The sequence below is a fragment of the Canis lupus genome, chromosome 11 (assembly GCF_003254725.2).
Source record: "Canis lupus dingo isolate Sandy chromosome 11, ASM325472v2, whole genome shotgun sequence".
NCBI classification, from domain to species: domain Eukaryota; kingdom Metazoa; phylum Chordata; class Mammalia; order Carnivora; family Canidae; genus Canis; species Canis lupus.
In genome coordinates, this window is record NC_064253.1 from 15,843,201 (window position 1) to 15,860,062 (window position 16,862).

Genomic DNA, 16,862 nt, shown 5'->3' on the forward strand with positions numbered 1-16,862 from the left:
ATCTCAAGTTTACTGGTGAAAAACTCCAGCAGCAGACAATATGATTCACCTCAAAACACAGTTCCCCAGTTCGTGAGGGAGGCAGCTGCAGTGCCAGCCATGGTCTCCTTGTCTCCAATTTGCACTGTTTCCAGTGTACTTCTTTGGAAAAATGTTTCTCATATTGCAGAGGCTTGAAAATGATGTCTCATAGCAGACCTCAGCAGACTCCATCCTGGGTCCTTTCTTTTGTCTTTTCTGACCAGCTGTCTTCTAATGCCCTTTAAGGGCCATGTGTCCTTTCCCAACAAAAACAACATTCATTTATTTGGGTTGAACCACATGAAATTGCCTTATTATAGGTCAAAAATGATCAAATCGAAACTATGTGTCAAGCACTCCAAATCAGTTTACAAGTATTAGTTCATTTACTCTTCACACCAATCCTGTGAATCAAGAGTGATTGTTATCCTCATTTTATAGACACACAGAGGTGTTGGACCCCCAGGGCTGCTCTTCTAGTACCATTCACCTCCCTCTCAGTATCCTCTAGAATGCTCTGAAATCCCAAACATGTCTTCCTTCCAATTGTCCCAAATTATATTTCCAATCTCCATTGTCTCATTCTAGCTACTAGAAGAAAACCAAGCTAATTAAATTAATTCAGTTGCAATTATATTAATGAAGCTGAATTTTAATTATAGGGCCTAATAGTTAAATAGCATTTCACATTTCCCAGAGACTTTCATATTCATCGTTGCATTTGTTCTCCTATGTTTTCAGGGAAGGAGGCAAAGTACACAATCTTATCCTCACATATATAGTTAAGGAAATGGCCCAGAGTCACTGGTGACTCAGAAAAAATTATAGTGTTTGATAGGAGAGCCCAAACCAAGAATTTAACTTTTCCATTCAAAGTTCCACATACATTAACTCAAGTAAAGTCTAATGTGCACAGAGTGACTAAGTGAAATGAAGAATTTGAGGCAGGAGGGGAATAGTTCGGGTCAATGCACGTGTACTCCTGCTGCCCTCTAAGACCCAACCAGTTGTCACCTCTGCCCCTCTGGACCACCTCATTGAAGCACCAGCTTTTGATCCATGCCATGGACATGCTTTCCCCACATTGACAACATTGTGCTGTGCCACGTGGTATTCTCTCTTTACATCTTTTATGGTCTCTATTTTTAACAGTCAAAGAACAATCAGCTGTTTGTGAATCTGAAAAATGTGAATCCTGGGAAGAGAGGCCCAGTGGCAGACTGCACGGGAACATTGCCAGCAGACTGGAAACATGGCGGCTACCTTAATGAGCTTGGCAAGTTCCCCAATATCCATCCTCAACAACTTCCTTTATCTTTTAGTCACCTTGGATAGTCATAGATTTATGATATGCCAAAGCAACCTTTTGGAAATATGCATCAAAAAAACAGAATGATAAAATTTTACATAATGTCTGTATGGGGCTTATTACTGTCTTAGGCACTTTATTCATCCCACAAACATTTAATAAGGTCCTAGTGTGTACCAGGAATTGATAATGAGACACATGAATCTCTGTCTACTGGTAGCTCCCATTCTAACTCTACATACATTAACTTAGATGATTCTCACAAGTACTCTGCTAAGTAGGTACTATTATTGTCACCATTATGTCCATTTTACAGTTGAGAAACTGAGTTACAAAGAGGTCAAGTCACTTGAGAAAAGTCTCAAAGCCTATTAAATGGTAGAGCTGGGATTTGAATCTTGTCTGGGTGGTACCAGGAAATGTGTTACTTTTTGCTCTCTTTTAATAAGGAGCACCCATACTTGAGGCTCCCTTTCCCCTTTAGGTGAAGAAATAAAGATATCAACAGGAACATAGTAGGTCAGTGTTTCTGGAACATTTTGGATCAGGACCCCTTCGTGAAAGTAATCGAGAATGCTGAAGAGCTTCTTTCAATATGGGTTATATCTGTTGATGCTCACTATGTTACAAGTTAAAACTGAGACTATTTAAAATAATTATTTATTTCTTTGTTTATAATAACAGTAGTCTAGTTTCATGATAATATAAAACACTTTTTTTATGAAAAAAATAACTATATGGGGCACCTGGGTGGCCCAGTGGTTGAGTGTCTACATTTCGCTCAGGTCGTGATCCCAGGATCCTGGGATGGAGTCCCACATTGGACTCCCCGCGGGAAGGCTGCTTCTCCCTCTGCCTGCATCTGCCTCTCTCTCTGTGTCTCTCATGAATAAATTTTTAAAATCTTAAAAAAAAAAAGAATAGAGAACTACACTTTCTAAAACAAAAACAAATTAGTGAGAAGAATGGCACTGTTTTAGGTCTTTTTAATATCTGGCTTCAGAGAAGATCAAGTTTCATATCTGCTTCCCCCATTTAATCAGTGGTGCAGCTCTTGGAAAACCACCACACACTTGAGTGAGAACAAAAGTGAAATCAGCAAATAATGTCATTGTGTTATTATGAGAATAGTTTTGATCTCATGACCTTCCTGAAAAGGGGGTGGGGCCTCCTGGACCACCCTTAAAGACCTGGTGTGATACCCCACTGAGTGAACTGTGCCATTGCCAAGCAGTTGCCAAATTTCAGGGAGGAGCTTGATGATGCCATAACAAATGTGTGCATTACCTTATGGGTAGCAAACCCTTTCATTTGTATTTATTTGATGATGGGGTGACCGGGAAGCCCAGTTAAATTTGAATTTCAGAGAAACAACAAATATTTTTAGTATAAATATATCCCAAAAGTTGCATGGGGCATACTTACCCTAAAAATTATCTGTTGTTTCTCTGAAATTCAAATTGCACCGTCCTTATTTGTTTTTGTTTGTTTGTTTGTTAATTTATTCATGAAAGACAGAGAGAGAGAGAGAGAGAGGCAGAAACACAGGCAGAGGGAGAAGTAGGCAGGGAACCTGACGTGGGACTCAATCCCAGGTCTCCAGGATCAGGCCCTGGGCTGAAGGCAGCGCTAAACCTCTGAGCCACCCTGGCTGTGCCTTACTTTGTTTTACTCACTGAATCTGACAACCCTACAGAAGGGCGGGCCCTTCTGTGAATCTTGTTTTATAGAGGAATAAACTGGGAAGCACAGAGAGATTAACTCTATTGCCCAGGATTTCATGGAAAGAAGAGGTTAAAGCCAGGTCTCAAAGTTCATATTCCAACTACTCCTCCCCTGCTTTTTCTATGAATACTACATATGCCAAATCACCTGAGCCAGAGGAAGGAACCAATCCGTAAGGGCTCTGGAATCCCCTATTACTGTAAAAATGCAAAAGTTAAAGTAGGAAAATGAATACAAATTCTTAACTTTTGTCTGCACTCTATATCAACATTATCAAATAGCTGTATATTTCTGAACATAGTCATTTATATACCAGATTCACAGTATACTCATTGGTCAAATCACTTAACATCAGAGAAAAAAATTTTTAAGTCTACATTACGTGAATAATGTCGCTCAAGAAATACATGAATTGATGTTAATAAAGTACGTACCTGGCACTAATGAGAGAAAAGTTCTCTTATTCCATGTTTACCTGCTACACTTGGTCTGGAGACTCTAGAACACAGTCACTGCAGTGGTCACATATGAACTTCCCTGCTTTTCTTCTAAGACCTCCAGGCCTGATTGTTGAGAATGTAAAATCATCATCACAAATTCTGAGTCTCCTTCATGTGTTCCCATCCCAGAGAAATTCTTCATTTAATGGCCCTCTACAGTTGTTGCACAGAAAAAGTCTTGCCTTACAAAGGACAGGGTAAGGCACACTGTGGATGATGAAATATGTAGGTGTTTTAAATGATGGAAATGTTGTGCTGACGTTGTCTGAAGGAGCCCTGAACCTGACACAAAAGCCCTGAGATTGATTCCTGGTTCTGTTATATGGCCCTGGGCTGATCACCCTCTTGAGGCTGATCTGTTCATCTGTGACATAGATAGTGATCGTGTGGTGGTTCATGTTATGAATTAGATTAAGCCAAGCATTTGAAAGTATCTATCCAGAGAGTGGAACGTACGGGGGATTATATGAAGAACCCCGCCTACTCCCTCATTAAAACAGCACCCAGAGAGAACCTGGCAGGGATGCTGGTGTCATAGTGCCCCTCTTGTTCCTTAATTTACTCTCCACCTCATGCTGCTCCTCCCCTTAGCCTCTTGGAGAATGTTATCGATCGCATAACTAAGACCAAGATGGACATTTAGTGAGACTTTGCTATAGTTTGGAGACAGCTAAGTGAATCTGGCAGAGTAGCAAAGACAGAGTCCCTTAATAGGGAGCTCTCAGATGCCACAGGCCCTGCCTATCCTCATGCGGTCCCTTTACAAAGTGTGAGAATCCCTAAGACCACCCTCACAATCCATAATTTGTTAGAATGACTCACAGAATGTACTGTAAGGAGTTATACTCATGGTTACAGTTTATCACAGCCAAAGGATACAGATTAAAATCAGCCAAAGGAGGAGACACAGTGGGTAGAGTCAAGGACAGTTCAAAGTCAGAAACTTCCAGTTGTCCTTTCCCAGTGGAATCATGGAAAGTGCTAACTTGTCCTGGCTACAGTAGATGACAATATGCGTGAAGTATTACCAGCCAAGGAAGCTCACTTCAGCCTTGGTGTCTAGAGTTTTTTTCTTTTTTAAGATTTTATTTATTTATTCATTTATGAAAGAGAAAGAGAGAGGCAGAGACCCAGGCAGAGGGAGAAGCAGGCTCCATGCCAGGAGCCTGATGTGGGACTTGATCTTGGGTCTCCAGGATCATGCCGTGGGCCAAAGGCAGGTGCTAAACTGCTGAGCTACCCAGGGATTCCCAGTGTCTAGAGTTTGATTAGGTCAACATGGTTGACCACCCAGGTGGCTGACCTTTCAACTGGTCCCTCTGGAAATGAAGCTGACACTAAGTGGCCCAAACCCCCTCCCATAAATCACTTTCATAGACTATTCAGTGGAGCTCCAGGTAAACAAAAACACTGTTACTGGGTGGGATATTTCAAAGACCTAGAGATCACCTCCCAGTAACTAAGGGCAAAGGCCAGACCTCCCTTTGGTTAGACTAATTTACTATTCATCCTTATCTTGCCCGCCCTGCACAACTGGACATCTTTCCCATCAGCTGGGACTTCACAACCCAGACCCAAGAGAGGGGAAAACATTCTCTGAGAGAGGAGGACATTCCCATTTCCTGTCCTACAATGAATGATATTAGACATATCCTCTCCCTTTAGGGGATGCTCCCTTTTTCTCTACAAAAGTGTGTCCCCCAGGACATCAGAACTTGAGTCTACTATCATTCTAAGGACACACGCCCAGTGGCAGGGGATTGTCTCCTTACATTCTCACACTTACTTGAATGTTCGCCGTAAGTCATTACTTAACTCTCTTATTCTAACGTAAGTCTATAACATTTCTTTAAGAGATCACTGAAGAGGACTTGGAATGCTTGCATGTAGACTGGAGCTGGGGGTCGTAGGACACATTCACTGTTACAGTCACTGAAACACCATTCATTTATCTGGCGCCTCTGAGTTTACGATGCCTTTTCAGGTGCTCTAGTTCATTTAATGATCACAACAACCCTGTAAAGTTTGGAAGGCACGTTTTGTTTTCCTCATTTTAGAGATAAGAAAATTGATGCAGAGAGAGTTGAACATCTTGCCCAAAGTCATGCAGTGAATGAGTGAGGAAATCCAAGTCCTTTGTCTCAATTCTAGTCCGGCTGTGCCTCTTTCATGGTGCAACCTTGAATCAAGTGTACCGATTCACCCATGTCTTATTTTCTACATGTACTGATCAGCCTTTCCCAAAGTCACTGTAAATGAGCAAGAGAATGATCAGAATGATATATATATATATTTTAAATTCTAAGCGCTGAAGACATCAAGCATGAGTGATCTGGTGCAAAGATTTGAAAAGCAGCAGCCTTGGTTATTTGTTGCAGTGAGGAGATAATGGATGCCCACACCATCCTCCTCCATAACCTTGGAATATTATTTGGGTTTTCTCTTCTTTCCAGATCTAACTGGGGATTTTTTTTCTTCTTTATCACAGGAGCTTTTGGACTTGATAGAAGTTATATGGGAAAATCCTTGAAAGGTATGGTATAAATTTAAAGAAGAAATACATCTATCAAATCATAATTAAAAAAATTTTTTTTCAGAGACCAAAATAATTTGCTAAACAAGCAATAATAGCAGTGTAAAGAAAATGTGGAGCTGTTGGTATGGTTAATTAGTCCACCAAATATACAAACACGTTTGACTAAGGTCAAGAGCATGACCATAGGTGCATTGTGCTAGATCATAGGTGTGGGGGAACAAAGGTTTCAGTTTGCTGGAAGACACTCATATTTCTTTGAGAAGATATATATGATTTACAGGGAGAAGGAGATGCAAAAAAAGGAATTGGCAGGAAAAACTAGAGCTCAGCATTGTTACATGAATAACTTCATGTGCCCAGTCTTGAGGTTTTACAAGGAAGTCTGACATCACAAATGCCTCCCTTACCATGATGATAGAACTTTCTTGTGCTCTCCGGGGCATTGACAGATGATTTCCTGGTCGAAAACATTGATAATTCAGAGACTATTAGTAAATTAGAATGGAATTGAGTGTGAAATGAAATAAAAATGAAATCAACTCTACAATGTTTACCTTGATACTCACCTGAGAGAGGAGCTAAGATTACTTTATAGATGGTAATTTTACATCAGATTATCTCTAAAATAAGTAGAAAATATATGATGTTGTCCATATATATATAACTATAGAAAATTAGCTACAAAGAAAAGGAAGTAACCTGTCCAAGTAAAGTATTAACAAGAAAAAAATTAATAGCGTTTGCTTTTCTCCCCCATCTCTCTACAGATTTGGGAAAGAATTCTGAATATAATTCAAGTAACTGCTCCTTAAGCAGTTCTGAAAACCCATATGCCACTATTAAAGACCCGCCTGTACTTATCCCCAAAAACTCAGAGTGTGGCTATGTGGAAATGAAGTCACCAGCACGGAGAGATTCCCCCTATGCAGAGATCAATAACTCAACTTCAGCCAACAAGAATGTCTATGAAGTTGGTGAGTTCCCCTAACCAAAGAAAGAACCTAATATGGGAATTCTGGGGGGGAACAGTTTTAAAGTCTTTGAGAGTACAATAACAGTTTGTATAAGCATCACTGAAGACAATGGTCCATATTTTCAGTGAGACCTGTGTTTTCAGTGACCATATTAATTGGTGTCAAATAAATGTTTAATGGAAAATACCATTTAGAAAATTTAAAGTAAAATTTCCCTATCTCTCACCTGGTTGTCCATCTTCTGTTTCGTAACCATAGTGACTCTTTGAGTGCACCTGGGAATAGCGTATGTATCGTATTAGCTATTGTGTCGAGTTAGCCAAAACAGATGGTTCAAGGGGATGAAACAGGTGGTTCCACTTCCTGGTTGTATATTCATTAGATTAAATATAATGCTTTTAGCAGGATGGCAACATTTTACTTTAAATTTGTCTGATATATTGCTCATATTCTTGGATATGAATGGGATGGAAATTAATAAGAGTTCAGTTTAAAGTTAGAGTGGTTTTGATTGTCCCTTGCAAATGCCATTTGGGGAAAGTTAAAACACATCAGAGCTGTCACTGGTTGGGTAGAGTAGTATGTATTTTAATTTTTCTTTCTATATCTCAATGTTGGCGATTTCAACTTTAAAAAATTCTCTATTACTTGTAAATGAAGTGGCTAATTTTTTTTTAAAGATTTTATTTGTTTATTCATGAGAGACAGAGAGAGGCAGAGACATAGGCAGAGGGAGAAGCAGGCTCCCTGTAGGGAGCCCGGTGTGGGACTCGATCCCTGGACCCCAGGGTCACAACCTAAGCCAAAGGCAGACGCTCAACCACTGAGCCACCCACGTGACCCCGAAGTGGCTAATTTAACTCTAATCACTAGTAATTAATTTATACCATACACATGTCACTGAAAAGATAAATTACTATTCTGAAAGAATTAAGACAGCTTTTTAAAAATGGAAGGTGTAGTGACCTAAATTTATTTTTGAAAAGTCAGTTGCAATCCTCCTTTGAACGATCCTGTTAACCCACCACTTTAACACAGGAACACAGCTGCTAGCCTGGGTCCTGCGTCTTAAAGTGAACTTAAGTATTTCCATAAACTGAGTTAACCTGGAAGGACCTCAGTCTTCTCACCTATGCAGTAAAGGGTTTGGACTAGTTTATTTCCAAAGCACTTTTCAGACAAGGATTCACTTCCAGGGTTTCTGTAGAGTCCTTGGATATCTTCATTCCAACCCTACAGTCACCTTTTTGTTCAGAACACCATGGTGTGCATCAGCTGGTCTAACAATTGTAGAGTAGCCACCTCTATGTGATTATAAAACCATCCTTCACTTCTTAACATAATATTTCCTTATATTTTTATAAAGGCTCCTCTTGTATGTTTGAGATTTGCAAGAAATGCCATATTCTATTCTTTTTAAAGTTTTCCATTGCTGATAAATTCATATGTCCCTGGTTGTCACAGAACCTACAGTGAGTGTTGTCCAAGGAATATTCAGCAATAATGGGCATCTCACCCAGGATCCATACGACCTCCCAAAGAACAGTCACATCCCTTGCCATTATGACCTGCTGCCAGTCCGAGACAGTTCATCCTCCCCCAAGCGAGAGGATGGTGGCAGTGGCAGCAGCAGCAGCAGTGAATGACACCAAAGGACTGCCCGGTAGCCGCTGGAACAGTTTCCAGAATTGCAATTCGGTTCTTCTCCAGCGTCAAGTTTGCCACCTTAGGTGAATGTTAATCTACTTGGTAGGCAACTGTTGGACGTGAACCAGAAAGCTCAAAGCTGAGGCTGACTGACCATAGGTCCCTCTTGTACAGGTGGCTTGGAAGGAGACACCAATGTGACTTCCTCGTCTTCTTACTCATAGAACTGCACCCGTGAAGCACGACTTCCTATAAGATCCAGGCTAAAAGCGTGGACTTTCTGAGGTCCTCAGGAGGGAGTCATGGGGTGCGGTGGCCATTGGTATTACTGCTTGAACAATTAAAATTTAAATATTTTCTTTCTCATTTGCATTGCAGAGCTGTACCGAGGATTGTGCAGTTTATCATAAAATCTAGTGTGAATCACTAAACATGTAGAAGAAAAGGGGCCTATTATCGAGTCCTTATGTGTATTTTTTTCAGCGGATCTCAGAATTATAGGGATAATACGAACCCAGGAAGAAGTGTTCTGTCGAGTGGCATACCTGCAGAGACTTTGGATAAACTCTAGACTTGGTTAGCACATTTAAATATGGAAACTTTAGACTTTTTTTAGGATGAAGAAATGAAAAATTAGAGTTATTTTAGAAATAGTCGAATTATTTCAGGAATCAGTATACAGATGTGGCCAGCAGAGGTTAGTCGTCTTTGACCCTTGGCCCACTTTGGTCCATGACATCATTCTGATTGCTGTCCCCATTGTACATATTCACCACTTAAGGTCCATAACATATCAATAATTATTTCATAAATGTAGAAATGAAATTGTTTTATTTTTGACAAACTGGATTGAATGAGTGTGTAATGATTGGAAAAGGCTGTAAATTTTAAGTGTAAGAGGATGCTTCGGTTTTGTAAACCATTAGTAACACATGCTGTAATATAGAATTAGCGGAAAGTTTTGATTAATTTTTCCCCAGAAGTGACCGGAATATTTTTGTGCATATTTGAGAAAAGGGCACTTTCCTTTTATTAATTGTTGATTTAGAGAAACTATGCTTAAGCTGGTCTTTTGCATTGCTAATATGACGTGTACCCCATTTTTCATTAATTTGTATTTCCATTTTTAAGTTGTATATTCTATGTTTTGTAGTGCTTGGATTGTTAATGAAAAAAATTATATTATGTTCATTGTTTCTTGTATTATTGCCACTTATCTTCTTGCTTGATAAAAATGCAGCGTCCTTTTTTACTTTTGGAGGGAGGAGATGAAAATATATAAATCAACTCTATTAAAATTGATCATTACTAAAATGGTAAAGTCACCATAGGTGAATGGCTTATAATTGAAATAGAGAAGCTGCTAAATATTCCAAAATGGAGCTCCTTTTGGTCTGTGGGTTCTGAGTATTGGTGAAACCAGGGGCAAGGGAAACGAGGAGCCGTTGGTTTATTGAACAAGTACCACAGACTGGTCTTACTGAAGACCTTCACTGGGATGATCACACAGCTGATCATCCAGATTGGGACACTATGAGTGTAAATGAGGGCATTATTAATATTTAACCTACAATGGGCTTAAATATGGACTGTCCCAAGCAAACCAGAATAGATGCTTGTCCTGTGCATACCTGTCACGCACTAACATTTTTCAATTCAAGAGAGTTGTCTCCAGAGAATGCCAACATGATGCAAGAAAGTCAGTTTCTCTTTGATCTACCTGAGCCAGTGGAAGGTCTGAAAAGCTGCGTGAGGAGCAACCTTATGAGAGGAAACAGTGGCTATGAATCTTTTAGGACATGAAAACCTATATGGTATCTCAGCGAGTCAATTGACACATATGTATTGTGCACCCATTCTGCCAGTAGTATACATAAGGCATTGTCCCTGCCAGCCATCAAGTTAGGGGATCCTGTGATTTCATGTCACACACCTGCACCTGGGATGATAGTTTGGTCAGGGAGATAATAGAACAAACAAACCTAGAGCATTCACTCTTTTGATGGCTGTTTCTTGTAGAGAATCTCAAAATGAATTCAAGGAAATATGGAACAATTCATTCCAACAGTTGACCTTTGGTCGACCCTTGGCTCTAGGGGGTAAGCATCTCATTGAGACTGTTGTGGGTCAATAGCCAGGAAATGTCCTTTCTGGTAAGAAAAAAATCATTTTCTTCTTCTTCTTTAACCATCATCTCTTCACTGCTCCACAATACATTTGAGTTTCTCCATTACTCCCTATACACAATTTTAAAGACAATAACTTCTTTTCTCATTACACTGTTAAAAAAGAGAAAACCCTAAAAGCTTCACGTACAAAGACAACAGCATCTTATGTAGAAAGCCCAGGTGACAGATGTAGACTGCAAAGGGCCACTGCCATTCCTCCCTGGGTGTTCTTTCTGGCAGATCAATGGCTCAGGATTGCTGCTGTCCTGAAACCACATTTGTATCAGAGGTGAGTCTTGCTCACTAGAGTTCATTCGAGATTTTTTCAAACATCAGAACACACATAGCATTTTGGATATCGTAAAACTACATGGTGTATTTGGAGAGGTCTAGCTGACAAGACAGAACCTCCTAGATATTTTGATATAGATTCAGGTAAAGAGAGAAATATTTTTGTCAGAATGAAAATTAAAGGGCAAAAGGACCTGGCAAGTTTTTTTTCCCTCTGAAATTGACACCTTTTGGACTCTTCTAGATATATCAAATGTAATTTAATGGTGATGTCATTCTTCATACACAAGGAATCTATTCTCATGACCTTTGAACTCATTCATTTGGGACCATAAAATTAATTTCTTCCTTATATCCTACAGTGGCCAGAGCAGTAAATGAGTTTGGCAGTACCAACGAAAAGCCATTCTTTCCCTCAAGCATGCTATGTCAGAAAATTTATAGACTATTTGTATTTATATATAAATACAACAAAAGTGGCCCAACATAGTTTATGTGCTTGTTTTAATATGGAGAATATGTTATTTATAGTTAATTATATGATAAGGAGTATTTAATAATTATTTACAATGCTTGATATAAATTCCTCTCACATGCTACACTCATTAGGCTAAAAGAGAGTTTAATGTGTTTAGCATTACCTCTATGGTAAATTATATTTGCCAATTTTAGGAATTTTATAAGATAGTTATAACCTGCCCCAACCAATTCCATTAGCACAACCACTGTGTTTGTAAGAAATGCAGACCATTTTATGAAAATGTGGTCACCACAGAGCCACAAGCAGTACTTGACAATTATTGGGGATTTTTAAACCATAAATATTGAAAAAGTTGCATAGGAATATAACACTACTAATTAATGTCGATATTAGAAGTCCAGTTACGACTTAAAATAAGATGAAGTCATAAAAATTGCATTTTAAGGTCATGTTTTTTAAAATAACAAATTTTCTATCTTCAGGTAACATCTTTATTATTCAAACTAAGTATTTAATTGATATTTTTATCTTAAAGGCTTTACGTCTGGAAAGTGTATATAGATGTACAAATATGAGTCACATGTTGTGGATGACGGCTTATTTCTTAATTAAAGATGTACAGTTCAGCAAACTGGCCTTTTTGAGTCCTCCTATTAGTGGCATCCTAACCCTGAGTCTGCTTGTTTTCATTCAGTATTTAGTCCAGACTTCCTTTTGATATGAACAACTGCAACATATATTTTTAAAAGGAGAAAAATCCAAATACATAAGAATTTTCTTGATTATAGCAAACAAAAAAAATGCTTTTGGTGTGAAAATATCTCTATTTTCCAAATATGGTAAACTTTGGTCAGTATTAGCTTATGTTGTCATTTATATCACTAAATGAGTTTATAGATTAATGCAATAAACTTTCTAATAAAAAAAATTTAAAGTAGTGTTTATTTCTATATCTGATTTTATTGTTAATTAGTGAGAAGAAAAAAAATATCATCTTGCCGGAAAAAATAGTATTTTTTTCATGTGTAGCACCATAGCACTTTATATAGGCATATAAAAACAATTGCATTTTATTATATTTAACTTCTTGCATATCTGCTCTCCCTTCAGACTACTTGTTCTTTAGGGACAGAGGCAACATTTTGTACATATTTGGATTCTAGCAACCCAGGTCAGTAGTTGAGAGTCAAGTCTTCTGTAAAGAGTTTTAGGTCATCTTATGTGAATTTGTTTCTTAAATCTCAGTAGCTTGTTAATTCTTTATTTTATAATTAAAATATTTTTGGAGCATCCACTTTATAGCACTGTGTTCTAGAGATCAAATATGAATAAAACATTGCTTCTTCTCTCAATTACTGTTTATTTACTGAGGGCCTGAGTGCCAAGCACAGTTGGGGATGCAGAAAAATATGATACATGAGCTATTTTAAAATAGCTCATTATTTAATTAGGAAAATAAATCATCTTACTATCCGTGTGACTTTGGTAAGTTACTTAACTTCTCGGGGCCTTGGTTCCTATATTATAATATGTTAGAAATAATAGTACCTATTATTGTAGAGGTTTTGTGAGAATTTAATAACTTTATGCATACACAACACTTACTTCAGCGCCTGACATATAGTAGATAGTTGGTAAATGTTAGCTATCATTACTGTTATGAAAAATTAGCTAATAACCTAGCCATTTTATAATAATCAGTTGAGTGATGAGGCTGGTAAATAAAAAGTGAACATTTAATGAATATTATAAAAGCTACATATTTTTTGTGACCTTATCCCAATCTATTTTTGTACTGTCACACAATTCCATATATATTTTATTTCTAGAGCGGTAATTTAGGAAAGCAATAATAATGTGATTTCATCTTCCAGCAGTGTGTTATCTTCCTAAGAACTGAGATTGCTTTTAAAATGGATGAATGTGGGTTTTCTGGGAAGATGGTGACCTGGTTTTACATTCCTATCCTAGAGAATACAGGCATCCAGATGAAGTCAGGGGCTGACCTTGTCAACCTGAAGAGGTTCCAAACACAGTGAGATATCAACCTCTTGAAAGAAGGTGCAAATGGGGGGCAAAATGTAAATGGGAGTTGCTGGAATTGATGGAAGTAGAGTCTGGAGGGGATACACAGGGAGGACTGGTTGACCTGAGGAAAGGAAAGAAAGTCTCTTCTTTTTGCATGACACAGCTGTGAGACAGGCTACCTGTCCTGTGCCTGATGGTGTCTCAGGAGGGTTAGTTTCCATGTTGGGCTAAGGTCAGCCTATCCCTCCTTGGACTTGTGAACTGGGAGGCCTTCACGAAGTGACAACGGGAATTGCCAGTAGCCACTGAAGGAAAAATCCCTCTCCTGGCTGTGAGTACACAGGAAAGAGAGGGACACACAGGTGTGGAAAGCCAGCATGCTATCCACATGAAGAGGCAGAGAAACATCACAACCACTTCATGGGAACATTGCAGCCCAGATGGAAATAAAAGAAGCTGATGTGCAAAACTACAATAAACCTCTGTTATGGAGGCAGAGCTACTGTGGAAAATGGAGGAAAACCTGGATAGAATAAGATTTAAACTCTTGTAGGGACATAATTAGAGGACTGGAGAGATTTTCCTGGAACTGAAAACAATGGTTCCCAGCTTAAAAATTCAATAGAGGAATGTGAGATTCAGATAAGGCTGAATTCGTGTTTAAAAGAATGAACTACAACCACAAGAAAAAGAGGGAAACTCATTCCAGGAGGACCCAGTGTTGGAACAGTTGCTAATACAGAAGAGGAAAAAAAGGTGCCTTGGTGGAGTAGTAATCAAAGAAATAAAGTTTCCAGAAACTCTGCCCTTCCATAATGTGAATCTTTCAGATCTTTAGGTCTTTCTTTCAGTTGTGAAAGACCTATTGGGCCAATGAAACAGAATTGATGGAAAAAAAAATATGAAGAGAGAGAAATCCTGGTAACATTCCCAAACTCTGAGGCTCAAAGAACAAACCTAAAATGGTGCAAGCAGAAGTGGCAGATTGGTTACAAGGGAAAGACATAATTCGATTGAATGAAGCAAGTGTCTGGGGGGCGGAGGTAGTTTAGCTGCTGGCTGTGCTTCCGCTGCAGAATCCATTACCCATCTTCTTAGAGCAGCTTGGCTACCCACCAGCAGATTATTAGATAGCCCACATTCCATTCTGCTGGGAATCTCTGACCCAACTAGCAGGGACCAGAAGAGACATGGCAACAGGAACTGAGAAAGCAACTTGTGTGATAGACTGGCACAGGATTCACTAGAAATACTGAAGCACCAGTTTATCACTTCAGTGAATTTGCTATCAAGGAATCACCTAAGTGTGATCAGAAAAAAAATTGGAAGTCGCATGGCTGTAGGCTAATGAAAGGCTGTTCTTCCTCCTGTATTGGTGGCCTGGACTTCTTTAATGATGATAAAGCAATAGAAAAATCCACATATGCCACAAAGTGACCAAATTTGATTTGATTATTAGCAGAAGATTGAGACACTTAAGGAACAAGTGATCTTTAAATACCTAAAAGCAGATTTTTTGGTAACATAGACTGAACATAGCATAAAACAGAGGCTATATGGCTTCACTAACATTTGAACCTTTTATTTTAGGTGCATCTTGGACACTGGGACAATTAGGAGAACAGACAGGAACAGTGTCCTCTCTGAAGTTCCAGCCCTGATCAGGGATTTGAGACACAGCTTCCCCAGTGTTTAACAGTAGAATTTTATTTGCTACCCTGAAATTAAGGTAAAGAATTTAGTGATTGTAGATAAAAGCCAAAGTATATTGATACAGTAGTCATTACTGTATCACAGGCAGGTTTGGAGTTTTCGTGCTTGAGTTCTACGAAGCATGACACGCCAGAGGATTATGAAGAAAGCAGAGCTAGTATTTGTCATCATGTTCCAATGATTGGAGTCATGTTATACAATTGATTTTATAATTAATGAGAAAGAGATCATCTTTTGTATTACATATTTCATACAGATGGCTGGTAAACCTGGCTTGACAATATTATAATATTTTTATATGTTATAATAATTTAGTCAATATATCAAAGCCAAAATGATGAATTATTTTGATTCAGATTAAATATCTGAATCCTGTGTGTGACAAAAAAGAAGAGGGTTTTAGTTTTTTTCTGGGCCTCTCATATTTTGAATAGGAACTACTTTATCATTCTTCTTATTCAAAATTGGATGGAATTTAATCTCAAGATAAAATGCTTAAATTGTAAAAATATAAATGTGCAAGAACTTTTTTATTTTGCATGTTTTATATCTTGAGAAAAAAATAAAAGGAATACTGTTGTTTTTAAATAAATAAAGTAAAAAATGTTTTAAATCCCTGTGGTCTTGCTTACATATTCATGGTATTCTAATTATTATTATTTGTAAGAATTTACTGTTTTCCCCCAAAATATTACAGCAATTTTTTTATAATAATTGCTCTTGGAACAACGAAACTAGCACAGACTATTTTGCTTCAGTATGCTTACCTGTAGTATCTATTAGCTTTGAGCAGGGGGTGAACAGAGAATGAGCTCAATATCAAGTCAATGTTGTGGGGTGCCTGGCAGGCTCAGTAGGCTGTGTCTGCCTTTGGCTCAGGTCATGATTGCAGGGTCCTGGGATCAAGTCCTAGGTCGGGCTCCCTGCTCAGCAGGGAGTCTGTTCCTTCCTCTCCCTCTCCCCCTCTCCCCTGCTTGTGTGCTCTCTCTCCTCTCTCTCTCTCTCTCTCTCTCTCAAATAACATCTTTTTTTTTTTTTTAAGTGGATGCTGTGTTAATTGACATGAAATTTCTCTTAGCCAGAGAGAGGTAGAATACTTGGAGTCGAATTATACTCTTCATCAGGAAAAGGGAAAACTTGGTTGCTCAATCGTTACTCCTTGAGAAAGACCTTTCCTAACCACTTGTGTGGATGAAACCATCATCTTGTATCCTATTACCTTGCTTGATTGTCTTCATCGAGCCTTGGTCTCTGAAGTTACATATTATTCAATTGCTTTGTTTATTCTTTCATTGTCTTGTCAAATAGATCATAAGTTCCTTGAGGGCAAGGTCTTTTCTGAATGGTTCACTGCTGTATCACTAGAACAGTAATGCCTGGCTGATGACAGGGGTCCAATAAAGACTGACTGATTGAGGGGCGTCTGGGTGGCTCAGTCAGTTGAGCATCTGACTCTTGATGTCAGCTCA

General features: G+C 38.6%; 1 protein-coding gene across 7 annotated transcripts in view; it reads left to right on the forward strand.

The window, feature by feature from the left end:
• Positions 1-15,895, forward strand: part of MEGF10 (multiple EGF like domains 10) — a 215,497-nt gene extending 199,602 nt beyond the window's left edge. For 5 of the 7 annotated variants that reach the window (XM_035696985.2, XM_035696987.2, XM_035696982.2 and 2 more), the window contains 4 exons: positions 1,174-1,297; positions 6,044-6,088; positions 6,859-7,065; positions 8,530-9,915. In XM_035696985.2, coding sequence (XP_035552878.1) covers positions 1,174-1,297; positions 6,044-6,088; positions 6,859-7,065; positions 8,530-8,711 — 558 coding nt within the window. In that variant the 3' untranslated portion in view covers positions 8,712-9,915. Of the gene's footprint in view, positions 1-1,173; positions 1,298-6,043; positions 6,089-6,858; positions 7,066-8,529; positions 9,916-15,270 lie in introns of those variants that run through there. The other 2 variants (XM_035696983.2, XM_035696984.2) reach the window with 2 other exon arrangements.
• The last annotated feature ends 967 nt before the right edge of the window (positions 15,896-16,862 follow it).